The following is a 27,810-nucleotide window of genomic DNA, read 5'->3' as shown; positions in this document are numbered from 1 at the left end:
ATCACCATTGGAACCAGGAAGAAAGTTATTAATCTTCTCTCCCCTCACCACCAACCCTCACCACTCTCCAATCCCAGGTACAGTAATAACAAAGTTGTTCAAAATTGGGGTAGAGGTTCTGTTTTGGGCCCATCCAAAGATCTGGGAGCAGATTGGATCTAAGCTTGCTCCCATTTTGAAAAGTGATTATTTTTTCCTCAGACTTTCAACTCAAATTAAGTTTTATATTTCCAAACGCAACATCTGGAATAAGCCAGGACATTCAAGAAATCCTTCAAAATGTAATGATTTTATTTCCAAAGATATGCATTAAAATATTCCTTGATATACTTAAAGAGTAGTAATTTGGGGAGGGATTTTCCTGCCCTTACTGCTGGCGGCACTGAGAGCAACCTCCACATCCCCCATGTGGCGAATTCCCGAGTGGGAAAGCCACGCAAAATGCTGTAGACATTTGCTGAACCAAAAGATTCTGCCGGCAGCCAATGGCAAGTCACCTTCGCTGCTGGAAAACACACCGTGGGGAATGAGGGGGGGGGGGGGGGGGGGGGGGGGGGGGAGAAATCCCACCAATTATGTAGTTTTATCAATACAACTAAAAATGTATTTATCACAAAAAATAACTTTTGATCACAATGTCAATTCACCACCAATAAGTCGTCCAAATTGGCTTTGAAAAGATATTGTTAAATATATTGTAATAAGTAGTCACTTTGTTTTTTTTAAATTTACTGACATTCAGTCGCTTTTAAATCATGCCCAATGATGTTCCTGCATCCAAAAGAACCAGGCTCAAAAGCCTGTAAATGAGTGCAATTGGTTCATCCTGGGGCGTGATCAGGTTTGAGAATGGGGCTGGCTTCTAACATGATGTTTTGAGACAAACGCAAAGATTGTTGAAACTTCAGTTGTACTAAACATAAATTGTGCTTGAATTCCGCAATCCATTTTTGTGGGTTATGCCAACTTTGGGTAAATTGTGTCAAAACAAAACTGCAAAACTGAACAGAAATTCTACCTCTTAGGACGTAACAACTTGAAATTAAAGATTTTAACATCTTTTTCATGTTTTGATGACATCTTTCTGTATACAACAATTTGCCAGAAGTGATTGACTTGTATGTAAACTTGAATCAAGGAAATGTACATATTCAACCAGCTTAGATTCTGATTGATCAAGTGCACAGATGCTTCTTTATAATTTGACTTGTACCAGTGCCAGATTTAGGGGTATTTGATTCGCCTGAGGATATCACTGAATATATTTACATATTAAATTAATACACATGAAAATTATGGACTAAATCATTTTAAAAATGTATTGTACCTGTATTTATTATTTGTAAAATATTGACATTATAATGAAGATTTCATTGTCACCTAATTATTTGTTGGGGAAACACATATAAGTCAGTTAAAAACTTATCACAAGAAGATCGATTTTCCCACCTAATGTTAAATTAATTAAAACATTACAATGTTCCAAACAATGCATTGACAGTAATTTATAGAGGGTAATGCAATGTGAAAATCAAATAATCTATTTGAGTTGCTAAAGGATTAGCCTCAAAAATTAAAGTTAAAAAACATTATGAGAAAGATTGTGATAGTTGTTTCTTTTTTATTGCATTAGTTAATGCACTTATGTAAAATTCCCAGGTGCACCACTTCAATGCAGTTTTGACAATTTCAAATAATATTGCTAATGAATATATCCTCATGGGATTTTGATCATTATGTTAAAAAATATCAAACAGTGGTACTTCAACCTATTTTTATCAGCTTGAAAATCTTTACTTCCAAATGTAACGATAAACTATTATTTAAATCAACAATACTTTATAAAACTTAAATAAATAAATGAACACTGTGTGACAGTGAAGCATGAAGCCTTGTTCATTTGTCCTTAAAGAAAGCAGCAGTCTCTGTTGCACCCAGTCTATATGACAAGTCATCCCATACGACAACTGGGAATGACCTCCTAACCCCTTTCCTCACTACCTTAATGATATTTTTACATTGATGCCACTTCATCAGTGAATCCCCCCAACTGGAGACGTAGACTTGGGATATTGCAACCTCTCTTGTTCCAGTAGTGTAACTTCTGCAGGATTGTGGTGCAGTGTAAATGGTTTTTTTTGTCGTATTTTGGAAAGGTCAGTGGCCATGGAGTGAGAGCTGCATCATATACATTCCCATACATAAGAGTTTTAATCTTAATCTGGAATGGGTTTTTGGGAAGGTAGAATGTGGATTTAGTGTAAATTGCCCTTGCTAGTCTGTGGGCAGGAGGTCTTGTGATGTACTAGGTAGCAACCTACCTCTGAGTCAAAGGTTCAGGGTTCAAATGACACTTGATGGCTGTGGAAGGTGCATTTGTAAGCCCAACAGGCTGGTTATAAACTTGAAAATTCTTCCCAGAGCAGGAGGAGGCCATTCGGCCCACTGGCCCTCTGAAAGAGCATTGCACCTTGGCCCACGCCCTCACCCTATCTGTGTAACCCCATAACCCCACCTAACCATTGACACTAAGGGTCAATTTAGCATGTCCAATCCACCTAACCTGCACATCTTTGGACTGTGGGAGGAACCGGAGGACCCAGAGCAAACCCACACAGTCACAGGGAGAACATGCAAACTCCACAAAGCCACCCAAGGTCAGAATTGAAGCTGGGTCCCTGGCACTGTGAAGTAGCAGTGCTAGCCATTGTGCCATCATGCCGCCCTCCAATATAACTAGGGTGGGTGGTAAGAACAAGGGAATCTCAAGGTCAGCAAGAATTTGCAGACGGCAAAGGCAAATCACTGCATTTTCATGCACAAATCACCTGAAAGTTCCAGGTTTCCAATGCCCTCTTAAGGCACGGCACCTGAACAGAGTCATTGGGTCGGTTTTATGCTCCTTTACTGCCAGGTTTGAAGGTGGGCTGCTTATTAAATCCAGCAGGCAACTTGTCTTCTGTCTACATGCCGACCCCATTCCAATTATACCAACAGTTGGCCATTAAGCGGGAAATTGATTCCCATTTTAGGGCCTTAATCTACCATTACCGAGTTTTAACTGGCAGGAGGAGAGGCACACCTCAAGCAGCCCGACTGGCAGGTTTCCAGGACATCATACTGCTGTCAGGAAAACAGATGTAGTTTTAAGTGATTTGTATTTGTATTGGTAAATATTGAAAATAAGGTATAGTATTAAGTGGGGTTAATTTGGTGTTTGTGTAAGGAAGGGAAAACCTATAGTTAGATTCATGATATCCAAAAATGTTTTCATCTGGGGGTTTTAATTTCATTTAAAACTGTGCTTCTATTGTGCTTAGAGACAGTTACAGTGTGAAAAGTAAACGATCTGTGAGAATCATGAAGCTGGTGTTTAGTAAACAGGGACACCATTAGTGTATCAATGCATTTTAAATTTAGTTTTAACTGATTTCATGGCAGTTAGTTTCAGAAGACTAGAGAGGGAACATCTCTCTCAGCTGTGCTAGAAGAAAAACCATAACCATGGAAAAATGGTTAAGAAAGAAACCCAGGATACTTACAGAACAGTTGGTTAACCAAACTAGAGAAGTTTCCAAGAAGTCTGAAGTTAAAGGAACAAAGAGGATCTGCCTTTGGGGACAGGATATTGTTTCTAGAAGTTAAAATCATGCCTGGGAAGACAAGAGCTAATGATATTGGCTACAGCTACAGACAAGCAACATACCTGAAGCAGTCATAAGGTTTAACATCCTCATTTTCAGTGTTTGAAACAATGGTATTCTGCTGGGTTCTGACTACCGAGTTTGTGTAAAGGCATTTAAAACAATGGAAATCTGAAAGGACAAGTGGAAAACCTGGTGCTGAATTCCTTGTTAAAAGTGGAGCGGCAGGGTAGATGAAAACCTGGAATAAATTCTCAATGAAAACCATTGATGCAAAGTATTGTTTGAAAGAAGATTATAAAGCTTGACTTTTTGGGAACCGAGTTTGAAAACACTCTTGTGGCAATCATCTGGGAGATTGCGAGAAGAAATCATGGAAAATCGGTTGAGTGGCATTGGCCATTTAGTTTCAGAGTGGGGTGTTATCTTTGAAAATAGTACATTTGTGAAGCTAAGAGAGGAGTAAAGGATTTTATATTATAATCCAACATTTCATGTTTAATCAATATTTTTTTCTTGTTGTTAAGAATAATTGGCAATTGGGGAAGCACGGTGGCACAGTGGTTAGCACTGCTGTCTCACGGCACCGAGGTCTCAGGTCTAATCCCAGTCCCAGATCACTGTCCGTGTGGAGTTTGCACATTCTCCCCGTGTCTGCATGGGTCTCACCCCTATAACACAAAGATGTGCAGATAAGTGGATTGGCCGCACTAAATTGCCCCTTCATTGAAAAAAAAAGAATTGGGTATTCTAAATTTATTGAAAAATGAAAAAAAAAGAATAATTGGCAGTTTTGCGACTCTGTTTCTCCACAGTTTCTAAAAAAAGTATAAGTCGGGCGACACGGTGTCACAGTGTGCTGCCTCACAGCTCCTGGAACCCGGGTTCAAGTTCAGCCTTGGACTGAACCCCCCCCCCCACCCGTGTCTGCGTGGGTTTCCTCCGGGTGCTCCGGTTTCCTCCCACAGCCCAAAGATGCGCAGGTTCGTTGGATTGGCTATGTAAAATTGCTCCTTAGTCAGGTTACTAGATTATGGGGATAGGATGGAGGCATGGGCTTAAGTAGGGTGCTCTTGCCAAAGGCCGATGCAGACTCAATGGGGCGAGTCATTGTATGATTCTATGATTATGATCTTTTGAGACAGGATTCCATTCAGGAATCTTCCCGTCAAGTAGTAACAGCAACTGAGATTATAACACTGCTCTTTCATGCACTCCAGTTGCTGCCACACATAGATCGCTGTGAGCTTAGTCACTATATTATGGGAGGAGCTCCATGGATTCCACCACTCACATTCCATGAGCTCTCACAACTTCAGGGAACACTGAGAGATGGTTACACATCTGCTCCTTGATCTCCAACTATCGAGCCTCAAACTGTGACTTCTGAGGCCCAATGGAACATCACTGTGACTGTCCACTCCCCTTCAAATGGAATTGTCCACTGACTCCTTTGCCTCTGACACCCCCTCCTATGCACTTAGACTGTACTCTTCATCAGACTCATTATTTGGGCACACGCATGGAGCCACCGAGGTGACAGTATCTGGATGGTGGATGGTGCACGAGTCAAATGTGACAGTGCATCCTCCTGCTGATGTTCAAGGGTTTCCTCAGAGTAAAGAGATGGTCTGTATGAAACACAAAAAGGAAGTGGTGAGAGTTAGCCTTGGAAACTCTGAAGGTTCTGCAGCGCTGATGCCTTCTCCACAATACTGTGCTCAGCATGCTCTCGGATGAGGCATTGTGAAGGCTGCTAGCATTCCCCCGTGCTCCACCTGCAACCCTCCCTTCTCCCTCAGACATTATGTGCCCATTATTCCCGCAGGAACAAGAAGGAGAGGGAAATATGGTACTGTAGTCTTGCATGGAGAAGAGTGGTTCTCCCAGATGGAACAAAGCAGCATGTTAGACTTGTCATCTGTCCCCATAAATACTCTAGACTGGAACAGTGGGCCATGGCATGCACAGGCGGCCGGCAAAAACAAGCTCCTCAATTTTACAGTGGCAGCCAAATAAATCCGTTCTATTGTGGACAGCAGCTCACCCCCAATGGCTGTCAATTCAACCAGTGGGAGATCAGGAGCCTCAGCAGTACGCCCAGGAGCAATGGCCGTCTCTAAGGCAGCCAGGGGCACTGTCGTTTACAGAAGGAAGGTCAAAAATAAATAAGTACGCAAATAATGGATGGGAAATCCCTCTGAGAAAAAAGCTAGGGCTGTGGGGGCTGCTTTCCCTGCCCATGATTCCCCTCTTTGTTTCAACAATACTTCAGCCCCGAATGCAGATGCATTCAGTGGGGGAGATGAGCCATTTGGACCACCAATTGGTTGTTGAGGGGTTTCTGATGCAGCAGAGTAAAGATTCCAAGGAGTCTGGAATGGTTTCATATATTTAGTGATGCTGGCCACCTTTCAGAGGGGCATTTCAATATTGCACAGCAACAAGAGTTAAAGTATGAATGTCAGTACTCACACTCGGAGACGCACCTTTAAGCCACCTCAAAATCTGCCAATGATGGTGTCATAGACATAGACATAGAACAGTACAGCACAGAACAGGCCCTTCGGCCCTCGATGTTGTGCCGAGCCATGATCACCCTACTCAAACCCACGTATCCATCCTATACCCGTAACCCAACAACCCCCCACTTAACCTTACCTTTTAGGACACTACGGGCAATTTAGCATGGCCAATCCACCTAACCCGCACATCTTTGGACTGTGGGAGGAAACCAGAGCACCCGGAGGAAACCCACGCACACACGGGGAGGACGTGCAGACTCCGCACAGACAGTGACCCAGCCGGGAATCGAACCTGGGACCCTGGAGCTGTGAAGCATTTATGCTAACCACCATGCTACCGTGCTGCCCCACGATGTCGATGGACCTTCAGTTTTCAAACAAAGATAGCAACTGATACAGGGCTTTCATTGGAAATGCTCCATCCCCACATTGAATTGGGTCTGCGAAAGTGGCAGCAGACCCAACTCCAGGTCAGCTAAGGCCCCGAGACCACAAAATTGTGCTATCATGAAGCCCAGAAACGTGTTTGGACACAACTTGGACATGGTCCTGATTCCCACTACCCACAAGAAAGTTGGACCTAAACTATTTCCAGTCTGGCAACTAAATTATATCAGTGCTGGCACATTTTCAGTTTTATCAATTGCTTTAATTTTTTGAATAGGTTTCTTCTGAGACAGTTCATCAATAACCTTCTGAAAATCCACATAACGCTATTTATCCTTTCCGATCCAACCAGTAAATTCCTCAAACAAATCATCTGCAACCAGTGAATATCTCCAGCCATTACCTTGAGTCAAAAAGTATGAACAAAGATAACAAAAGGTTCTTCATAAGTGCACAAATACAACACTGGTTTTTGACACACAAAGTAGATAGCATTGCTAACAAATGCGCTGAATGCAAGTGTAGAGCCACATAAGCCCATAATGCCAATACCAATAGTGTATGGAAGAAAGAATGCAGAATCAGATTGTCCTTCAGTTGAGTCTGTTTATTTAGTGCCATGGAGACAGAGTTTCAAACATTGGCTTCCACTATGGATAGCAAGAGGTCAGAATTACCCCCCTTGAGATGCTATTACTGTATTTGTAATGGGTGCATGGATGAATATTTACATTATTGCCTGGGTTGCTTTTCTGGAATCATTGCCATCAAAATAAGTAAAATCTGTCAGGAATCTAACCTACATGACCCACTCACTAAGTTTATCTTATGGCAATTCTATTATTCTGTCAACCATAATACTTTTCTTTGTGTCTCTTTTCAAAATCCATTGAGAGTCCCAATTGGTTCTAACTATAACAGAAGGATTAATGTTATCAAGATGTACATAATTCATTTTAAAGCACACCAGCCATTTTCCACAGGACGTATATGTTTCTCAATTTACCTATAACCGGGTAGATTTTCTGATGATGCGGATATTTGCAGAATCAGGCCTCTGACCTTGCACGCTGTATTTGCCTTTTGCTAGATTTTCCGATGACCCTTTTTGGGAAAAGGTGGGCCTTGATTTGCATGTGCTCAACCTGCTTTACAAGTGAAAATTATGCAAATTGTGCCCCATTCTGTAAACTGCAACTTTGGGCAAGGCAGCATCCCTTATGAGACATTAGCCTATAATAAACACGCATAGTCATTTCCAGGCTTACTTTGTCTGTTTTGGAGATTCATTTGAAAATCACCTTGCTATAGTTAGCATTGAAATTATTTACAAGACCTTTTATTCACCAATTGTGTTGGTTTCTGTGCAACCCTTCTAAATCTCCTTCTTTGGCTGAATGTTTAATTTTGTGAAATCACATTTATGTGAATGACCCGGGGTCATTTTATTATATTAAATGTGTTACTATTTGTGAACATTTAATTTTGCCTGAAGAGAGAAATTCTGCAAATTACATTTTGTTTTGGGATGTTGTAGTAATGCAGGATTGGTATTCCTTGAACCATTCCAATGAACTCAATTAACTATATACAGGTACAGAGGAACATTTTATGAAGGCACACCATCTTCAGGTGTGGTGAGGGAATGCAATATGTTACAACAACTGAGAATTTTGTTTTACAGCACTCTCTGCTGCCCTCTCTGTTGGGGAGGTGTAAATAAAGTGTGTTCAATAGTGGCTACCAGCTCAGGAAAAGAACACGCTTTTTGCAACTATTTCTTTTTGCCATTTCCAGGCCTTTTCGTTCCACAACAGCTTATTGCCCCTTATCAAAAGCAGGCTCTGGATTTTATTGTTCCTCCGGCCTCCTACAGACATGAAACTAAGACCGATTACTAAATTCACGCCCTATACTCACAGTGCTGAGGGAGTTTATTTAATCTGAGAATGTAATCTGCAATAGTCACACTTGGAAACTGATTCCTTTGACAGAATATAACTCTCAATGCAATTTTGTTTTTAGTTGTGTCATAATATGGGTCCAGTATTTCATTAATTTAAGCATATTCCATCAAGTTGGGATCTCTCCGACAAGATTGATTAAAATTTCCTCGATCCATATTCCTATTTTCTTCACTTTCAACCAAATGTGTAACCTTTGTTTGTAATTATTCCATCCTCGTTGTCAGGATTGAATTCCCCAGTTGACCCCAAATATGTCTTCAGTGCCATTGTTTTCAATTACATACTGTGACAGAAAGCAGTTCAGTTAACTTAACATCTGTCAGAGGGAAAAAGTTAGAAACTAATATTAAAAATGTTAAAGCACTCCCGGTGGCGGCCATGGAGTGAGTGGTTGCACATTTGGCAGCTCCCATTCAAGATGATTTTTTTTTGGTCCTTTTCTCTGGTTGCCGGATGGATGTTTTGGAGAAAAAAAATGCAGTGGTGGTGGGGGAAAGCTACACTCCACTGGTGAGGCTGATGGCTGCACCGCAGACCAGAAGTGGACGAGAAGGTAGGAGCTGCAGGAACAAGAAACACTTTGTGTGACACAGGGGAAGATGGCGGAGAGTAAGGGGCCGGCCTTACCAGCCCAATGGTCAATGGACCAGCTGGTGAACCTTCTAAAGGAAAAGTTCAGCCAATACAGGAGGGAGGGTCAGGAGGACCTTGGGAAGGTGCTGGACCTGCTGAAAGAGGGGATCGACTGTGTAGAGCTGAGGCTGGAAACCCAGAGTCAGGCGATCGAGAAGGTGGAGGAGGTGGTAGGGGAGCACGAGGAGCAGCTTACCTCATTGGCCGCCGAAGTTGGGATGCTGAGGGAGACTCAGAAGTGGCTCAAGGAGAAAGAAGAGGATTTGGAGAACCATTCCTGGAAGCCCACGCCTGGAAGACGACTAAGCGCATTGGGTGCTGATGAAGAAGATGCAGGCGAAAGAGGCACCAAGGGTGATGGTGGTGAGGCTACACCGGTTTTTGGATAAAGAGAAGATCTTGCGGTGTGCCAGGCAGACGAGGAGATGTACCCGGGAAGGCAACGAACTTCAGGTATATTAGGACCTGGGTGCAGAACTGGCAAAGAGGAGAGCCGTATTCAAGCGGGTCAAGGCTGCACTCTTTAATAAGAGAGGCGGTGAAGTTCGAGATGCTGTACCCGGTCTGTCTTTGGGTGATCCACAACAGCCGCGAGTAATAGAATAGATAGAATAGAATATAGAACAGTACAGCACAGAACAGGTCCTTCGGCCCTCAATGTTTTGCCGAGCCATGATCACCCTACTCAAACCCACGTATCCACCCTACACCCGCAACCCAACAACCCCCCTCTTAACCTTACTTTTTTTAGGACACTACGGGCAATTTAGCATGGCCAATCCACCTAACCCGCACATCTTTGGACTGTGGGAGGAAACCGGAGCACCCGGAGGAAACCCACGCACACACGGGGAGGATGTGCAGACTCCACACAGACAGTGACCCAGCCGGGAATCGAACCTGGGACCCTGGAGCTGTGAAGCATTTATGCTAACCACCATGCTACCCTGCTGCCCCAGGTAATATTTTGGAACACCAGAAGAGGCAAGGGAGTTTTTGAGAGACAATGGACTGGCAGGAGTGGGAGGCAATGTGAGGTGGTGTTGGTTCCCCCTGCCCCTCTTTTTGTTGTGTTGCTCTGTGTTCTTTTTTTGGGTGGTGGCCAGGGGAGAACCTCTCCTCTTCGGGGCTGTCTAGAGTTTTCATGGGGTTCTTTGGTGGGAGGCCAGAGGATGGTGGAGGGGGAAGTACACCTTTTTTCCCCTTCTTTTCATTGTTATTGTTGTTTGCATTATGACAGTGTGTGAGGGCCGGGGAGGGAAATCAATGGGGGTAAGATGCTTGGTACTATGGGCGGGGGCTGCTAGGCTAGCTAGGCAAGCTAGTTACAGGAGCACAGCGGGGGGTGAACAGGTGGTTAGAGTGCTAGAGGGGGATGGGATTGTTGTGTTGTTTGGGGAGGGGGACTGCTGATGGGGTGGGGCGGTTGAGGTGCAATAAGGAGTGAGTTGGTGACGGTGGACATCCGAGGGAGGGCCTGGTGGGGGGGTTGTGCGTGGGGAGATTTTAATACGGTTATCAAGCTGAGATTGGATCGGTTGTGTCCGCGTTGGGGAGGGTGTCGGCGGTGGCTAATGAGCTAAGAGGTTCATGATGCGCATGAGGAGGGTGGACCCATGGAGGTTTGGGAGGCTGAATGCGAAGGAATTTTCATACCCATGTGCACAGGGTGTTCTCGCAGATTGATTACTTTGTGGTGGATAAGACTCTGCTAGTGGGGGTGGTCCATTCGGCGATTGTGTTATCTGACCACTCGCAGCATTGGGTGGACTTGCAAGTGGATTGGGGATGGGGGGGGTGGGGGGGAGGCGGTGGACCAGCGCCCGCATTGGACATTAGACCTGGGGTTGTTAGAAGGCGAGGAGGTGTGGGAGCAGGTGACGGTTGCCATTCGGGTGTATATGGGGCTGGATGATACGGGTGAGATTTCGCCTGCCTGCGAGCAGGTGTTTTACACAGTGGTCAAGGGGGAGTTTATAATGAACCGGGTATACAGGAATAGGACAGAGTGGGCAGAGATGGCTAGGCTAGTGGAGATGATCCGGCAGGTAGATAGGAGATACTCGGAGGCCCCGGAGGCAGGATTGTTGAAGGAACGGCAGTAGCTCCACATGAAGTTTGGGTTTATGTCAATGGGGAAGGCAATGGGGCAGTTACGGAAGGCCAGGCAGGCTGCGTCTGAATGTGGCGATAAGGTGAGTACGATGCTGGTCAACCAACTTAGGAAGCAGGAGGCGGCGAGGGAAATCAGAAAGGTGAAGATGGGAGAGGAAGGGTGGTCTTGGACCCGGTGGGGGTGAATGGGACATTTGAGGAATTTTATAAGAGGCTATATGAATCGGAGCTCCTAGTGGGGGGAGAGGAATGCGGCGATTTCCAGATGAGGTGGAGTTCCCTAAAATGGAGGAGGATCTGGTAGAGTGGCTGGGGGTACCTATTGGACTGGTGGAGGTGATGAAGGGAAAAGGTGTGATGCAGGCAGTGTCGGGCCCGGATGGGTTCCCATGGAATTTTATAAATTTTTTTGGAGCATCTGGGGCCCCTGTTGGTAAGGGCATACAGTGAGGTGAGGGAGAAGGGGGAGCTTCCCCCTATGTTATTGCAGTCTTCGATATTCTTGACTTTGAAGAAGGATAAGGACCCAGAGCAGTGTGGGTCCTATCGTCCTATCGCGTTGCTGAATGTGGATGCCAAGCTTGGCAAAGATCTTGGCCTCGTGAATTGAGAACTGTGTGCTGGGGGTGATTGGGGAGGACCAGACTGGGTTTTTAAAGGCGAGGCCTCTGTTGGAGAACGTTAGGCCCTTATTGAATGTAATTATGATGCCCCTGGTGGGACAGAAGGTGGAGGTGGCGGTCGCTATGGATGTGGAGAAGGCCTTTGATTGGGTAGAATGGGAATATCTGTGGGAATTACTGGGATGGTTCAGGTAGGGGTTGGTGGATTAGCTCTGGTTGCTATAAAAGGCGCCAATTTCGAGTGTCAGGACGAATCGAGTGAGTTTGGGGTATTCTGGATTGCATTGTGGGACAAGGCAGGGATGCCCACTCTCCCCATTGTTTTTTGCTTTGGTGACAGAACCATTGGCAATAGCACTTAGGGCATCAAGGAATTGGATAGGGATACACTACATTTCGGACCCATTGGGAGGTGTCAGGGGGAATCATGAACATTTTAGAGGAATTCGGCCAGTTTTCTGCGTATAAGTTAAACATGGAGAAGAGTGAGGTATTCCCGATTCAAGCAAGGGGACAGGAGTGGAGGCTGGGCGAGCTGCCGTTTAAGGTGGTGGAAATTAACTTTAGATACTTGGGCATCCAGGTGGCGCGGGGATGGGGCCAACTGCACAAATTGAACCTGGCACGGTTGGTAGAGCAGATGAAAGGGGATTTAAAGAGGTGGGATGTGCAAACTGTGAAAATGACAGTGCCTTCCGATTTTTATTCCAAAGGCCTTTTTAGGAAAGTCAATGCCCTGATTTTGGGGTTTGTTTGGGTGGGGAAATCCCCATGGCAAAGAAGGTGCTGCTGGAGGAGGGGGCGGGGGGGGGTTGCTGGTCTTGCCAAACTGAATGAACTATTACTGGCCAGAGAATAGCCATGGTTAGGAAGTGGGTGGGGGGGGGGGGGGGGGGGGGCTGGTGTGGGAGCAGATGGAGACAGCCTCTTGTGAGGACACTAGTTTAGGGGCACTGCTGATGGCGCCTCTGCCGTTCTCGCCGGCCAGGTACTCTACGAGCCTGGTGGTGGCGGCGGCACTGAGGGTGTAGTGACAGTGGTGGCAGCACCTGAGGCTGGAGGGTGCACCGATTTGTGGGAATCATAGATTTGCACTGGTGGTGGTGGGGAGGGGGGGGGGGGGGGGGGGGGGGTTTGGCTGCGGAGTTCCGGGGGTGGCGGCAGGCGGGGATCAAACGGTTGGGGACCTATTTGTGGGACAGCAGCTTCTCGAGTCTGTAGGAATTCGAAGAGGAGTCTGAGCTGTCCAGAGGGAATGGATTCTGGTACTTACAGGAACGGGATTATGTTGGGAAGCAGGCACTGTCCTTTCCTGACCTGCCGCCCCCGGGAATGCAGGACAAGGTGGTGTTGAAAACAGGAGTTGGTGAGGGTCGGAGATTTATAAGGAATTAACGGACTGAGAGGGAATAGAAGTTAAATGGAAGTGGGAGGAAGAGCTATGGAGGGAGTTGGAGGCTGGGTTATGGGAGGAGGCTCTGAGGAGAGTGAAAGCATCCTCTTCGTGTGCTAGCCTTATTCAATTCAAAGTGGTTCAGAGGACACATATGACGGTGGCCAGAATGAGCAGGTTCTCTGAGGAGGTGGAGGATAGGTGTGGGCAGTGCGCAGGGGGTGCCTTTGAAGCATGTCCACATGTTTTGGGCTTGTCCGAAGCTGGAGGGATTCTGCCAGGGGTTTGTTATGTAATGTCTCAGGTACTGAAGGTGAACGTTGTCCCTAATCCAGAAGTGGCAATTTTCAGAGTGTCGGAAGACCCGGGAGTCCAGGGGGCGAGAGAGGCCAATATCTTGTCCTTTGCCTCCCTGGTAGCCCAGAGTCGGATTTTGTTGGAGTGGAGGGACTCAGGGTTGCTGAAGCCGGGGGTGTGGATGGGCAACCGGGCAGAATTTCGTAAGCTGGAAAAAAATCAACTTTGCCATGAGAGGGTCTGCAGGGGTTTGCCCAGAGATGGAAGCCATTTATTGACTTCTTCAAAGATAGTTAATACGTCAGCAGTGGGGAGGTGGGGGGGTATAGGGTTAAAACAGGGGAGGTAGGGTGGATAGAGGGGAACGGTAGGGAGGGTGGGGCGTTGGGTTATTATTTATTTGTTATGAGACTTCCTCTTTGTTCTCTTTTTTGGTCTTGGTTGTGTTTTATATATATATTTATAAATGCCTTAATAAAAATATAGATTTTTTAATGTTATAGCAGGCCATTCAGATAAATTCAAGGCAGTCGGGTACCTACATTTAAAGTAAGATTAGCTTAACAGAGGCTTCACATGTATCAGGTGTTACATGTTTTAATAGTGAACATTTTACATTTCCTTTCCCCCAATCTACAGATAGTGGACTCCCAAGTGCCCACTCAGTGCTTCTCCCTCTTCTTGATCTTTCGTGTTCTAGTGCTACATCTAAGTGTGTCCCCAGGATGCACAGCCCGCTGCTTTCTGTGCCCTTTGGCCTTTGGTGCTCTTGGTGGACGTCCTCTGGAGAGCCTAGAGCCGAAGGGCCCTAGCCGACTTACCGGTGTCACTGGCATCGCTGTGCCACCCTGTTCTGCCCACTGCCCTTGAGATGTGCTAGAAGATGTAGGTAGGGCCCAGGGGGTCTCATGGGATGGAGGGGGAACTCGAATGAGCTCCAGGGGCCTTTGAGCCAACTGGCTCTGCCAGTCCTGGCAGCTCCCCTTTGTCTGCAACATGGTGTTGACATCCTCAGCGGTGTTCCTCAGTGACTGGGCCATGCTCTGGAGTGCCTCGGCAATGTCCACCTGCATGAGGGACATGTCCCTCAGCAACTGCAACATGATATCAAGGCCCTTAGCCATGGTCATCACAGATTAAGCCATGCCTTGGCCACCACCACTCAAGATGCAGAAGTTGTGCTAAAGGCTTTCCACAGCACCCGCCACGCTAGTGGTGTTGATCTCGATGCCAGACATCGTTGGCACCATCTCCTGCACCTTTGGGACTCCTCCAATCGGCTATGCAGTCTCTGAAACGTCACGGCTGTGTCCTATCATCTACATCAGCTCTGAGAGAACCTTCTCCAGAGGCTCAGCATCTGACTGTGACCCAGCTGAGTCCTGGGATCCAGCAGACCTCCTGCTGTCGCCATTGGATGTCCCTGCCTCCACCTGATATGCATCATCGAATGTATGGTTCTCGCCAGATTGTGCCCCAGAAGCCTGTCCACGAACGTCACCCACTGAGTGACTGGTGGAAGGTGGGGGTGATAGTTGTAACATCTCAATGGTGGTCTCCACGGAGCTCTTCTCCAAGGTGGTCTCTTGGGTGGCGGTGACGACTTCGAATGGCCCAGCCTCATTGGATGGAGATCCTGTGAGACAATGGACATGTGGTCAGTGAGAGGAAAGGATCATTTTATCTGACATAAACAACTCACTTCAGACAGGTCAACTGGGTAAAGGGGCAATGGATCATCATCTCTGTGGCAATGGCAAACTTCATTGTTGGTGACTGCTCTCCTCAGACACCCCCACGATTTCCAGGGCCCTTTCCACTTATAGGGTGAGGACTTGGATCTGTGGCATCCGCCTCCGTCTTCACCCTTTTCCTTTTATTATGAGCTATCTTCTCCTATGAGACAAAGAGAGGGTACTGTGAGTTGCACTCTAGATGGGTCAGGGGCATGTGTGAGCACCGCACCTGGACATAAATGGCTTGTGCTGGTGGATGGTACCAGGGGGTGCTGAGGACCAAACACAAAGATGGGATGTGGGGAGGGTGATTTGTGGGGGGGGGGGGGGGGGGGGGGAGGGGGTGGTTGGGAATTTGAGGGGTGGCAGGCAGAACTGATGCCAGGTGGGAGGTGGTAACTTACCCTTGCAGCTCAGTGGATGTTGTTGGTCTTCTTCTGACATTGGCCCTCTTGGTCATGCCACCCGCACTGATAGCTGCTGCCACAGCCTACCAAACGGCATTACTAACCCTGCTTCTGGTCCTCTAACCCCCTCAGGGGAACAGGGTGGCCCGTCTCATTGACAATGTTGAGAGACCTGACCAGGTTGGCATCGCCAAAGTGAGGAGCAGTTCTGTGCTCCACCATGCTTGTGTGCTGACTGCGAGCGAGTAGTGAGAAGACATTTAAAAGTAGCTCCCCCTTGTTAGTGGCGACCTGCTGAGGCGTGAGTCCAGCAAATCAGATCGCGAGTGAGCCAGTAATAGTGAGAATCTCATGGGGGCTCATTTTTGTAGATGTAGAAAATGCCATTAAGCACCGGTCGCAATCTTGCCAATGTGGCCGTCGAGGAACACAATACCCAAATTGACACTCAGAAATGTTTCCGTTGAATCGGGCCCCATATGTCCTCTTCGCAACTTACTCTCTTATCTATCTTTGTATTCTTCAGCAAATTTTGGAATTTCACATCCTGCCCCTTCATCCACATCTAGTCTTGTCTACTTTTCTGATAGTTCCTCCCCTATTGTATACAAAGAAATCTTGCAGATATTGTTTGCCTGAAAACATCACAGTTAATACTGATACCAAAAGAATGGGCATTCGGTAACCAAAATATGAGTGCGTAATGGAATAAGACATGCATTGCCAATATTCTCTCCTGTCGGCACTTCTCCTAACATTCTGGTCAAGAACTGATTCAACTTATCCCAGTTTTGGTAAGCTAATTTGGGCATGAGTTAGATATAGAATTTGTCACGCAAACAGATAACTCAGTTATAACTTGCAGTTCTATTTGTAGTTCACTATTATTTGCCACAGTGATTTAAAATTTTCAAGCAATTAGAACAAATGGGGTAAAATAAGTATATGAAGTGTTTTGGTAAGGACATTGCCTCTTTGAAAACCATAATGCATTAGACTTGGCAGCTGCTAAGCAGTGAGATAATTTTTGTAGTTTACTGACGTTTATGAACAGCTATATCAACATGAATCTGGTTACACAGTGTAACGTTTTTTGCAGGTTACTTGGCGAGCTCCACTGATGATGAACGGTGAAATCCTTCATTATGAAATCCGAATGCCCAGTCCACACATCACAATTTTGAATACCTCAGTGCTGCAGTACACTGTGATGGATCTAGTCCCTTTCACCAATTATTCAGTGACGATTGTTGCTTGCACCAGTGGCGGAGGATTCACCGGGGGCTGCACTGAAAGTTTGCCAAGTGGAGTAATTACTCACCCCACAGTTTCCCAGGGTATTAGCCCCTTGGTTGCAATGCCCATTAGCGAGTCATTTATTTCTGTTTCATGGCGGCCTCCCACAAGACCAAATGGACCTAATGTAAGGTATGATTTTTCCATCCATTATATTGTTGCGCATCCTCCAATTCGTATTTTTCAAACAAAAAGGCAGGCTGTTTGAAAGATTGTTTTTCAAATAACAAACTTTATCAAGCATGTGAGATAGACAAGAGATCAGATGACACAATGGGCAGATTTTAATCCAACTGGGCAGCTGATATTAACTTTGAGACCAGAGCTACTTTGAGGTCCTGGCCTTAAAATATATCTGGTCTCAGTCCCTAAGAGTGTTGCTTCTGGTGGGATTGTTGAGTGCTCATGTGTGGTGCTCATACCCTAAGATGCGTACAAGTCCTGATGTGTGCTTCTGATGAAGTGTAGAGCTGTTTCAGTATGAGAGAGAATTAACAAATTGGGATAATCTGAAGCTCTAAGACTTCAGTATGGTCACTACAATCCAGCTTTCTGTTTTACACGATGGAGCCAGTTAGACTTGCACGTGCCCTCCTATGGGCAAAACATCCATTCTCGAGGAAGTAGATTTTAAGACAGCATAATTTTGGAAGTCCACAGTACAGAGCTGGTTGTAAAAAAAAAAGTTGGATTCATTATCAGACAACCAATTGTTTTTTGAATATACACCAGTGAGGCCAACACGTAATTTATATGATAGTTCCATGATCTACCATCCAACTAATTTTGAGATGCTTTGCTCCAAATATACAACGGCAGGAACTTTGGTACAATCTGAAGCAAAAAAATCAGACATAACCAATTTCATCATCAGGTTTATGGCAGTGTTCGGGTGTGAACCTCAGATTCATCTTCAGTATAAACAATCTATGAAACAGTTACCTGCCCTTATCTACTAAGCCAGGATCGTCAGTCTAATATCAATGGGCTCAGCCCTTTAAGCAGTGTGTAAGTGTTCAGGCAAGTTCATTAAACAAACATGACTGAGGGTTGAACAAAAGCTCTGTGGGATTCAAACCTTTGACTCTATAGTAGAAGGTAAGGCTTTTGCCTTGGTATTTCCTAGCTGTGCCACAAGATTGCTCATTACTGCCTTATGTAGTTCACAATTACATTTTGGATGTTATATTTCCATGCAATGACAATAACAAATAATAGAGTATAACATCATGATCATATTTAAAGCCTACATAGTATATCAGTACGTACTGGTTTATAAAAGTATATATATATATATGTATATATATTTAAAAAGAAACTAGGTGAAAATCTGTTAAATGATAATTTTTAGCAGCAAATATCAATTGTTGTGAACATTGGATTTAATAATTATATTGTACAACCTGTGTTTTTTCAGATATGAGTTGCTAAGGCACAAATCCAAACAACCACTTGCATCAAATCCCCCTAAAGATTTAAATCTTTGGCTGAATATTTATTCAGGGACACAAATGTATTATGAAGATAAAGGTCTTAACAGGTTAGATTAAACTACATCAGCTTCAAACAAATTATGATTTGATTAACAATTCATTTAATATGTGCTGCTTTCTGCTCTTCAGCATTTCTAATATTTTGAACAACTACTTGTTATATAAAATGTGCTTGGATTAAAATTAAACTGACCGGCCAATGTTTTTGCTGTTCTTCGAAGCTTGCCATGATTTTGCTTTTCAGCTATGTCCGGCTATGGAACAATTTTGTTGCGTAGAAGTCACATATGTTGAATTTTGAAACTAACAAACATCAAATATATGCCACCTATCTTTTTGTTCCACATCATCACATTAAAATATAATTTAAATGCAACGCATTCATGTTTTATGGATCTATTAACATGATATGGGATGATTACGTGCAATGCTAGGCAACAGTCACTGAATACAACTTATTTCAAATTAATTTATGTTACATGAAGGCTGGAAAATGTAAAGTCTTTTTTTCCCTTCAGTGGCTTTAAATCAAACTGATGTACAATATTTCTCAAACAATGGTAGCACGGATAGTAGAAAAGGGGAAGAACTCCTGAAAAAGAGATCTGACAATTCCAAATAGCCCTTTAGAAAATGAGTGTATGGAAATACTTTTTGTTGAATTATTATTGCTGTTGCCAGGACATTACTGGGAGAATGTTGCTGACTGCGTTTAACAGAAGATGAACTAGAATTTCATCAATCATTGTGCAGTGGCCTGAAATGTGTGATAAATTTCTAAAAATTATTGAGATCTAGCTCTGATTTCATACAACCAAACTTCCCCTGTTGCTCCAATTAAAATTCTTCTCAGAACTGAAGTCTATCGCCCACATTTGTTAATGAGTTGTGTCATTGTAAACTGCTTTTCATTATTTGCGGTAAGCATTTGCAATCTATTTTCACTTTACAAGTTGATGATCATTAAAGTATAGAACTGCAGAAGTTAATCATCTAATAAAATGTGCACTGGTACAAGGAGTATATTTCCATTTCAGTCATACGTATTATAAATTCTAAATTTTAATTACAATTTAGACTATGATTCTATTTTATGTTTTTATGCCATCTGGAGATTCCTACAACGTAGAACCGAGGAATTTAACTTGTAATTTTGTGTATTCAGATTGTCAGTATTCCTTGAAAATTCCCAAAAAATTACACAAAGTTCTCTTTAACTTTAAAATTCCTTTATTAATTTCTCCCAGGGCGGCACGGTGGCACAGTGGTTAGCACTGGGTTCGATACCGGCCCAGGTCACTGTCCGTGTGGACTTTGCACATTCTCCCCGTGTCTGCGTGGGCCTCACCCCCACAACCAAAAACGATGTGCAGGGTAGGTAGATTGGCCACGCTAATGCCTCTAAATTAGAAAAAAAAATGAATTGGGTACTCAAAATCTAAAAATTATTAATTTCTCCCTTCTTGTAAATATTTTTGAATATATCTGTTCCAAAATTGAGACCTAATGGCACATCAAGGTAACTTGATAGGAGGGGGGTTGTTATACTTGAATCTGTGAGGCAATTGACAACATTATATTAATTTATTGATGTCAAAATAACAATGAGGCTAATGGCGCTCACCATTATTTATGTGTAAATAGTACAGTAACTTCTGGAAAGGGGCAGATAAACTGTTAAATGCAGTTATCCAACTGTTGTGATCCAAGTTGCTTCATGCTATCTTTAACTTTGTGAAAACTGAATTTCACTGACTGCCTCACTATTGACATGTATTTTTTTAATATAAATTTAGAGCACCCAATTCATTTTTTACAATTAGGGGCAATTTAGCGTGGCCAATCCACCTATCCTGCACATCTTTCGGTTGTGGGGCGAAACCCACGTAAACACGGGAAGAACGTGCAAACTCCACACGGACAGTGACCCAGAGCCGAGATCGAACCTGGGACCTCGGCGCCGTGAGGCAGTAGGGCTAACCCACTGCACCACCGTGCTGCCCTACTATTGACATGTATTGATTTTTGTAAAATTGTTGTGTTTACAGAGTGGGTATGAAGTAAACCTGCCAGAGATATTTATTGCTAATAATCACAGTTTTAAGTACCCCTTTACCCCTTCAACTTACATAGAAAATAGAAGCAGGAGGAGGCTATAAGGCCCTTCGAGCCTGCTCTGCCATTCATTATGGTCATGGTTGATCATCAAATTCAATACCCTGATCCTGCCTTACCCCCATAATCCTCTGATCCCTTTAGCTCCAAGAGCTATATCTAATTCCTTCTTGAAATCGCACGTTTTGGCCTCAGCTACTTTCTGTGGTAGTGAATTCCACACATTCACCATTCCCTGGGTGAAGAAATTCTCCTCACCTCAGTCCTACAAGGTTTACCCTTTATTCTCAAACTATGACACTTAGTTCTGGACTCCCCCACCACCGGGAACATTCTTTCTGAACGTACCCTGTCGCATCTTGTTCAAATTTTATAAGTTTCTATGAGATCCCTCACACACTTCTAAACTCCAATGAATATAATCCTAACCGACTTATTCTCTCCCCATATGACAGTCCCGCCATCCCAGGAATCAGCCTGGTTAACTTTCACTGTACTCCCTCTATAGCAAGAACATCCTTCTTCAGATAAGGACACCAAACCTGGACACAATACACCAGGTGTGGCCTCACCAATGTCTGATACAATTGCAGTAAAACATCCCTATTCCTATATCCAAATCCTCTCGCTATGAAGGCCAACATACCAATTGCCTTCTTTACTGCCTACTGTACCTGCGTGATGGCTCTATTGAGCGAAATTGAAACAAAGTCCCAAAGCGAGAGCGTTTAGCCGTGTTTTTCCCAGCACTCACAGCATCAACATACACATGGCTATTTAACGTGACCCGCGTTGTATAAGGGGCCTCAGCAGGGAGAGCGAGGCTCAAGCTACACGTACATCGTTTTGTACACTACGGAGCTCTGCTCGCCAGAACTCCAATCTCCAAGGGTCCTGAAGCAATCCCCCCCCCCCCCCAAGTCCGAACGCACTATGGGACGGTCCCCAACCCTCCATCACATCCCCCAAACACCCCCAAATGACACTCACAGCCCGATTGTGCAGGTGTGAACAAATGCCAGCTTGGCACCTTAGCAGTGCCAACCTGGCACCATAGCTGTCTTGCTCTAATATGCAGATTTACATCGCAACTAGGCAGGATTTACATTGCAAAGTCTTGTGAGATCACGTTGGATCTCGCGAGGTATTGCAAGCCGTATAGATCCTGCAGCAAGGTCTCTTGGTTTTTATCGGCCACTCTGTGCCACGGTGAGCTGCTTTTCGGTGCAGCGTGGCTGTTGGATCGCGTCCACTATGTGTGGAGTGTAATTTCAGGTTGTGAATTGTTTTTGGAGATTAAAAATATTAAATGTGCTTTCTTTTAATTCCTATTTTCTCTCTTTCTTTCTCTCTCAATCCAATCTTCCTTGTCCTCTTTACTTCTCTTTATGTAACTGATTTGATAGTGAATTCGCCCACTCTAATTTTCCCTTCTTCCTCAGTCCGCATTCTGTTAATTTCAGAATCCTTAAGAAACATATTGGTAATGGGAGATACCCTGTTGGTCACGCTGTAAAATAGCATAGACGTGCATGCCTCGTTTCTGCAATACAATATACATTAGCAATAAGAAGGATTGCAGATCTGTCTCCAATTTCAGAAAATTACAACACAAAAGACTGAACAATGAACTTTTCATTTATTCATTCAGGTATACAACGTATAAGTACAAACTTGTGGTCTATAATGATGTGGGGTATGCACCAGGGGGAGAAGTCACAGCAACCACACTGGCAGGCGTTCCTAACAGTGGGAGTAATCTTACAGCACAGGCAATAAACCACAGAGCAATAGAAGTAGAGTGGACCAGACCAAGTATGTATTCCATATAGCTCCATCATAATTGTTAATTGCTAACCATGTAAATTAGTTTCACGAATGTACACTCTGTTAAAAGAGTTAATTAAGAATACCATTATAGTGAGATATTTAGGTGACAACTGCATGCAGTCTGTTTTGTTTTCATCTAGAATGTATATGTGTGCAGACTATTAAAAACCTGTTCCTCAAACTAAGAAACCTTTGATATATTGCAATGCAATTTCTCAAACCCCGATTTTTACTAATTAAATTAAAGTTTGAATATGTCCCTGAAGTCCTCTGTGTTGTGATGGTATGTGAAAATACAAATTTTGGTGCAAGATGTTTAAACTGGTTTTCACGGTGTTAAGTATTTTCACTTCCTCTTTTTCTCAGCAGAAAGCAGTTAACTGCTTTTGATGTGGTCAGGTGCTGTCAATCATAGCTAGATGTTTTTAAACATTGTGGGCGGGTTTCTCTGTCCTGCCGCACTAGATTTCTGGTGTGGCACGTCGTCGGAATTCTCCATTTCCCTGGCTGGTCAATGGGATTTTCCATTGTGGGGCAGCCCCACAAAATTGGGAAACCCCCGGGCTGCTGGAAAATCCTGATGGCGGGGAATTCAACCCTGTGGTTAGGTTCACAGCTGGGTACTTGAGATGAATTCAAGCATGAAGGGAGACGAAAATAAACAATCCAGACACTTGGCTGTCTGGAACCTATTACGCTGTCAATTGCAGTCTACTAAAAGCTATTTCTCTTTAAAAGTGAATAGAAGCTTTGCAGTTCAAAGGATCTGAGGGGGTTTAAAGACTTGTAATGTAGTTTTAGCTTTCTAAGTAACAGCTGTTGCTTTATACACTTTTGTCTGAGGCAGCAGGTGTAAGGGACAAGTAAGTAAGAAAGCAGTTATTTTTCACTGTCTCTGCCTGGACTGCTCTTTAGCCTCCAGGCAGGTGTTACCTCATGGCGATGGTTGTCTCTGATGGGGAGGGCCTCTAATATGGGGGGGTTCTCTGATCTGGGGGGTCTCTGATGGGGAGCCCTGGTGGGGGGATCTGATTATGAGTCTCTGATGGGGGCCTGATGGAAGTCTCCAGTGGGGCTCTGATAATAGAATTTACAATGCAGAAGGAGGCCCTTTGGCCCATCGAGTCTGCAGCAGCCCTAGGAAAGATCACCCCACTTAAGCCCACCCCATCCTGTAACTCAGTGACCCCACCTAACCTTTTTTTGGACACTTAAGGCCAATTTATTGATTGATTGATGATTGATTGATTGATTGATATTTATTGTCACATTTACTGAAGTACAGTGAAAAGTATTTTTCTGCGGCCAAGGAAACGTACACAGTACGTACATAGTAGACAAAAAAATAATCGACAGATTATAATAACATTGACAGTGGTGCATCAACAAATAGTAATTGGTTACAGTGTGGAACAAGGCCAAACAAGAGCAGCACAGGGCACCATGAATAACGGTCAAACGACCTAACCTGCACATCTTTGGACTGTGGGAGGAATCGGAGCAACCGGAGGAAACCTACGCAGGCACGGGGAGAACGTGCAGACAGTGACCCAAGCCGGGAATCGAACCTGGGACCCGGGAGTTGTGAAGCAACTATGCTAATCACTGTGCTACCATGATGGGGGTTTCTGGTTGGGGTTTGGTGGGGTGGGTGTCAAGTTACCCTCATGCATGCATGCTGTGGGTGGGGGGGGGATGACCCAGTAATTTCTGTGGTGGCGAGGATGGGCGGATGCCCCTGCTTGTCAGCAGGAGGGAGGATTTGCATTGGGGGGGAAAGCCGCCGGATCTCGATATTGGGCTACCCGCTCAAAATGATGGCCCAATTGTGGGATTTAGATTGGAATCCCTTGAGCTCCACACTATGCATAAATTTGCATGGCAAGGGAAAGGGTATCACGTCTGGGTACTGTCCCTAGCTCCAGTGCAAACCAGAAGCAATTCACTTCCGGCAGGAGAACATAGTCTCCCAAACAAGGAATCCTGTCTATCAGTTTTTCAAAGGAATTCTGATGTAGTGAAAAACTCGTCCTCGTTTCACATGAGCCTTAATACATTGGGCTGCTACGTTATTTGATTTATACATCAGACCACAAGGCTGGATGATAAAGTGTATATTTATATTTATGTCAACAGGGAACTAAGTATCCCTTACTTGTGACTACCTGTAATTTATATTCACAGTAGAATAATTATAAGTATTTCTTTTAATGATCAAAGGACAATATATAACAATTAAAGATACCCGTAATTATGATGTATTTCAAACATTGACAATTATTCTACCGTCTATTATTTATTAACTAAAAAATTTAAATTAATTTATTTTCTCACCATCTTTCTTCTTTCCAGACACTTTGTTAAATTCCGGTTCCAGAGATACAAGACATTCACATCCAATTGGACACCTTCATGTTTGAATATAAATTTAGTGTATCCAATTCATTTTTTCCAATTAAGGGGGAATTTAGCGTGACCAATCCACTTACCCTGCACATCTTTGGGCTGTGGGGGTGAAACCCACGCAAACATGGGGAGAATGTGCAAACTCCACACGGACAATGACCCAGAGCCGGGATCGAACCTGGGACCTCGGCGGCCCTGAGGCAGCAATGCTAATCTCTGTGCCACCGTGCTGCCCGAATGAACCCAATTTTGACAGCAGGTCAATACAAGGTCATTGAGTGCAGTGGCACAGAATAGTGAGGGGGAACTAGACAGGCATAATATGACAGGCCAGGACAGGAAATGTGCAACACAGAGAAAATCCAGAGTTTAAACAACGCTCAAAAATTCAAAGCTAGGAGCAGCACAGTGGCACAGTGGTTAGCACTGCTGCCTCATGCCGGCAAAGACCCGGGAACGATCCCGGTCCCGGGTCACTATCCATGTAGAGTTTGCACATTTTCCCTGGGTCTGTGTGGGTCTTTCCCCCACAACCCAAAGATGTGCAGGGTAGGTGGACTGGCCACGCTAAATTGCACCTCAATTGACTTTTTCAAAAATCAAGGCTAAATGTTCTTTATCTGAATGCATGACGCATTTGCAAGCAACATAGCACACACTCTGCCATATGAATATGATGTATTAGCTATTACAGAAATAGGGTTGCAAGGTGACCAAGACAGGGTGCTCAACATAACAGGATGCACAATTATCCAAAAGAATAGGCCACAGGAGAAAGGAGGTGGGGTAGTTCTGTTAATCTGAATAACAATAACAATCTTCATTAGTGGCACAAGTAGGCTTACATTATCACTGCAATGAAGTTACTGTGAAAATCCCCTAGTCGCCACACTAGATGCCTGTTCGGGTACACTGAGGGAAAATTCAAAATGTCCAATTCACCTCACAAGCACGTCTTTCGGGACTTGTGGGAGGAAACCGGAGCAACCAGGGGAAACCCACGCAGACATGGGAGAATGTGCAGATTCCACAGACAGTGAACTAAGCAGGGAATTGAATACGGGTCCCTGACGCTGTGAAGCAATAGTGTTAACCACCGTGCTACCATAACGTACAGGGAAGGTTTCAGAACAGTTCTGATTGGTAATATAAAGGCAGTGGGTAGCGGTGTAGAATTGGTTTGGGTTGAAATCATGAATAACTAGGGAAGGAAGACAAGAGTAGGAATAGAAAATGTGACCTCTCAAGAGGTCAGAGCATAAATGGGGAAATAGCAAGTGCATGTTTGAAGGGAACTGCAATTATCATGGGAGATTTGACTGGACAAACCAAACCAGCAAGGGGAGCATGCAGGAAGAGTTTGCATCCAGGGAATGCTTTTTAGAGCAGTACATTGTGGAGCCTACCTGAGAACGGGCTATTTTATATTTTGTTTTATAGAGTGAAGAAGGAATAATAAGGGACCTTGTGGTTACGGACCTCCTCGGGAGTAGTGACCACACTGTAATACAGTGATTCCAGATATAGTTTGAGGGTGAACTGGTCCATAACCAGTGTCTTCAATTTAAATAATGGCAATCATAATGGTATGAGGGAGGAGTTGTCTAAGAGGAACTGCGTAAATAAGCTAAGATATGTGTCAGTAGAGGAACTATGGCAGATATTCAAACAGCTGGTCCATAATGCTCAGCAGGCATTTATCCCAATTGAAAAGAGGGATTCCATGAGAAAGAGGCAAAATCCATGTTTAACAAAGGAGGTCACGGATAATGTTAAATTGAAAAGCAGGATATACAGTGTGGCAAGGGATAGTAATAGACCGGGGGACTGGGAAGCTTTTAGGATCCAGCAGAAAAAGATTAAAAAGTTCATAAGTTGGGAGAACATTAAACTTGAGATATAACTAATATGTAGTATAAAAACAGGAAGAGTTCCTATTGATATATAAATAGGAAGTGGGTGGCTGAGGTAAATGTGAGACCTCTACTGAATGAGGCTGATGAATTAATAACAGCAAAAAAAAATGGTGGATATGTGAAATACATTTTTTGCATCAGTCTTCACCATGGAAGACATTGCAAATATCCCTAAGCTATCAGATGGGCTAACATGGTAGAACTTAGAAAAATATCCATCACAAGGGAAAGAGTATTAGAGAAACTCAAATGGCTAAAGGCAGACAAGTCGCCAGGACCCGATGAACTGCACACTAGGGTTTTAATGGAAGTGGCAGCAGAGACTGTGAACCTATTGGTTGCAATTTCTCGTAACTCGCTAAATTCTGGGAAGATACCAGAGGATTGGAGAACAGCCAATGTGACTCCCTTGTTCAAAAATGTAGAATGGCAGAAGTTAGAGAACTGTATGCCAGTTAGTTTAACATCTATTATTGGTGAGATGGTGGAGCCAATAATCGAAGAAGAAATAGTTAATCATTTTGGAAAGCTGAATATAATCAAATATAGTCAACGTGGTTTTATGAAAGGTAAATCATGTTTGACAGATTTCCTTGAACTTTTTGAGGATGTAACAGGGAAAATAGACAGAAGTGTACCTGTAGATGTAGTGTATTTAGATTTTGAAAAGGCATTTGACACGGTGCCACATAATAGGCAGGTGCATAATGTAAAAAGCCCATGGTATTGGAGAAAGTGTGTTCCCATGGATTGAAAACTGGCTGTCACATAGAAAACAGAGAGTTGGAATAAATGGGTCCTTTTCAGAGTGGAAAGATGTAACTAGCGGAGTACCGCAGGGATCAGTTCTTGGCCCACAATTGTTCATTATTTCCATTGATGATCTGGAGGAAGGAACAAAATGTAAGGTATCCAAATTTTCTGATTTTATGAAAATAGGTGGAAGGACATGTTGTGGTGAGGAATTTGTGATTCTGCAACGGGATATTGATAGATTGGGTGACTGGGTGAAAATCTAGCAAATGGA

The 27,810-nt window shown here is 44.1% G+C and overlaps 1 protein-coding gene across 6 annotated transcripts in view; it reads left to right on the top strand.

Annotated features, from left to right (window-relative positions):
• The window catches only part of ush2a (Usher syndrome 2A (autosomal recessive, mild)), a 1,354,742-nt gene that overhangs the window by 937,349 nt on the left and 389,583 nt on the right, over positions 1-27,810 (top strand). For all 6 annotated transcript variants that reach the window (XR_005462328.1, XM_038811752.1, XM_038811743.1 and 3 more), the window contains 3 exons: positions 16,827-17,155; positions 18,441-18,563; positions 22,283-22,446. Coding sequence is in view for 5 of the 6 variants with exons in the window: in XM_038811752.1 (XP_038667680.1) it covers positions 16,827-17,155; positions 18,441-18,563; positions 22,283-22,446 (616 nt within the window). In the remaining variant the exon portion in view is untranslated. The remainder of the gene's footprint in view (positions 1-16,826; positions 17,156-18,440; positions 18,564-22,282; positions 22,447-27,810) is intronic.

The sequence above is a fragment of the Scyliorhinus canicula genome, chromosome 1 (genome assembly GCF_902713615.1).
Source record: "Scyliorhinus canicula chromosome 1, sScyCan1.1, whole genome shotgun sequence".
Lineage (NCBI taxonomy): Eukaryota > Metazoa > Chordata > Chondrichthyes > Carcharhiniformes > Scyliorhinidae > Scyliorhinus > Scyliorhinus canicula.
This window is presented reverse-complemented; position numbering and strand designations above follow the sequence as displayed.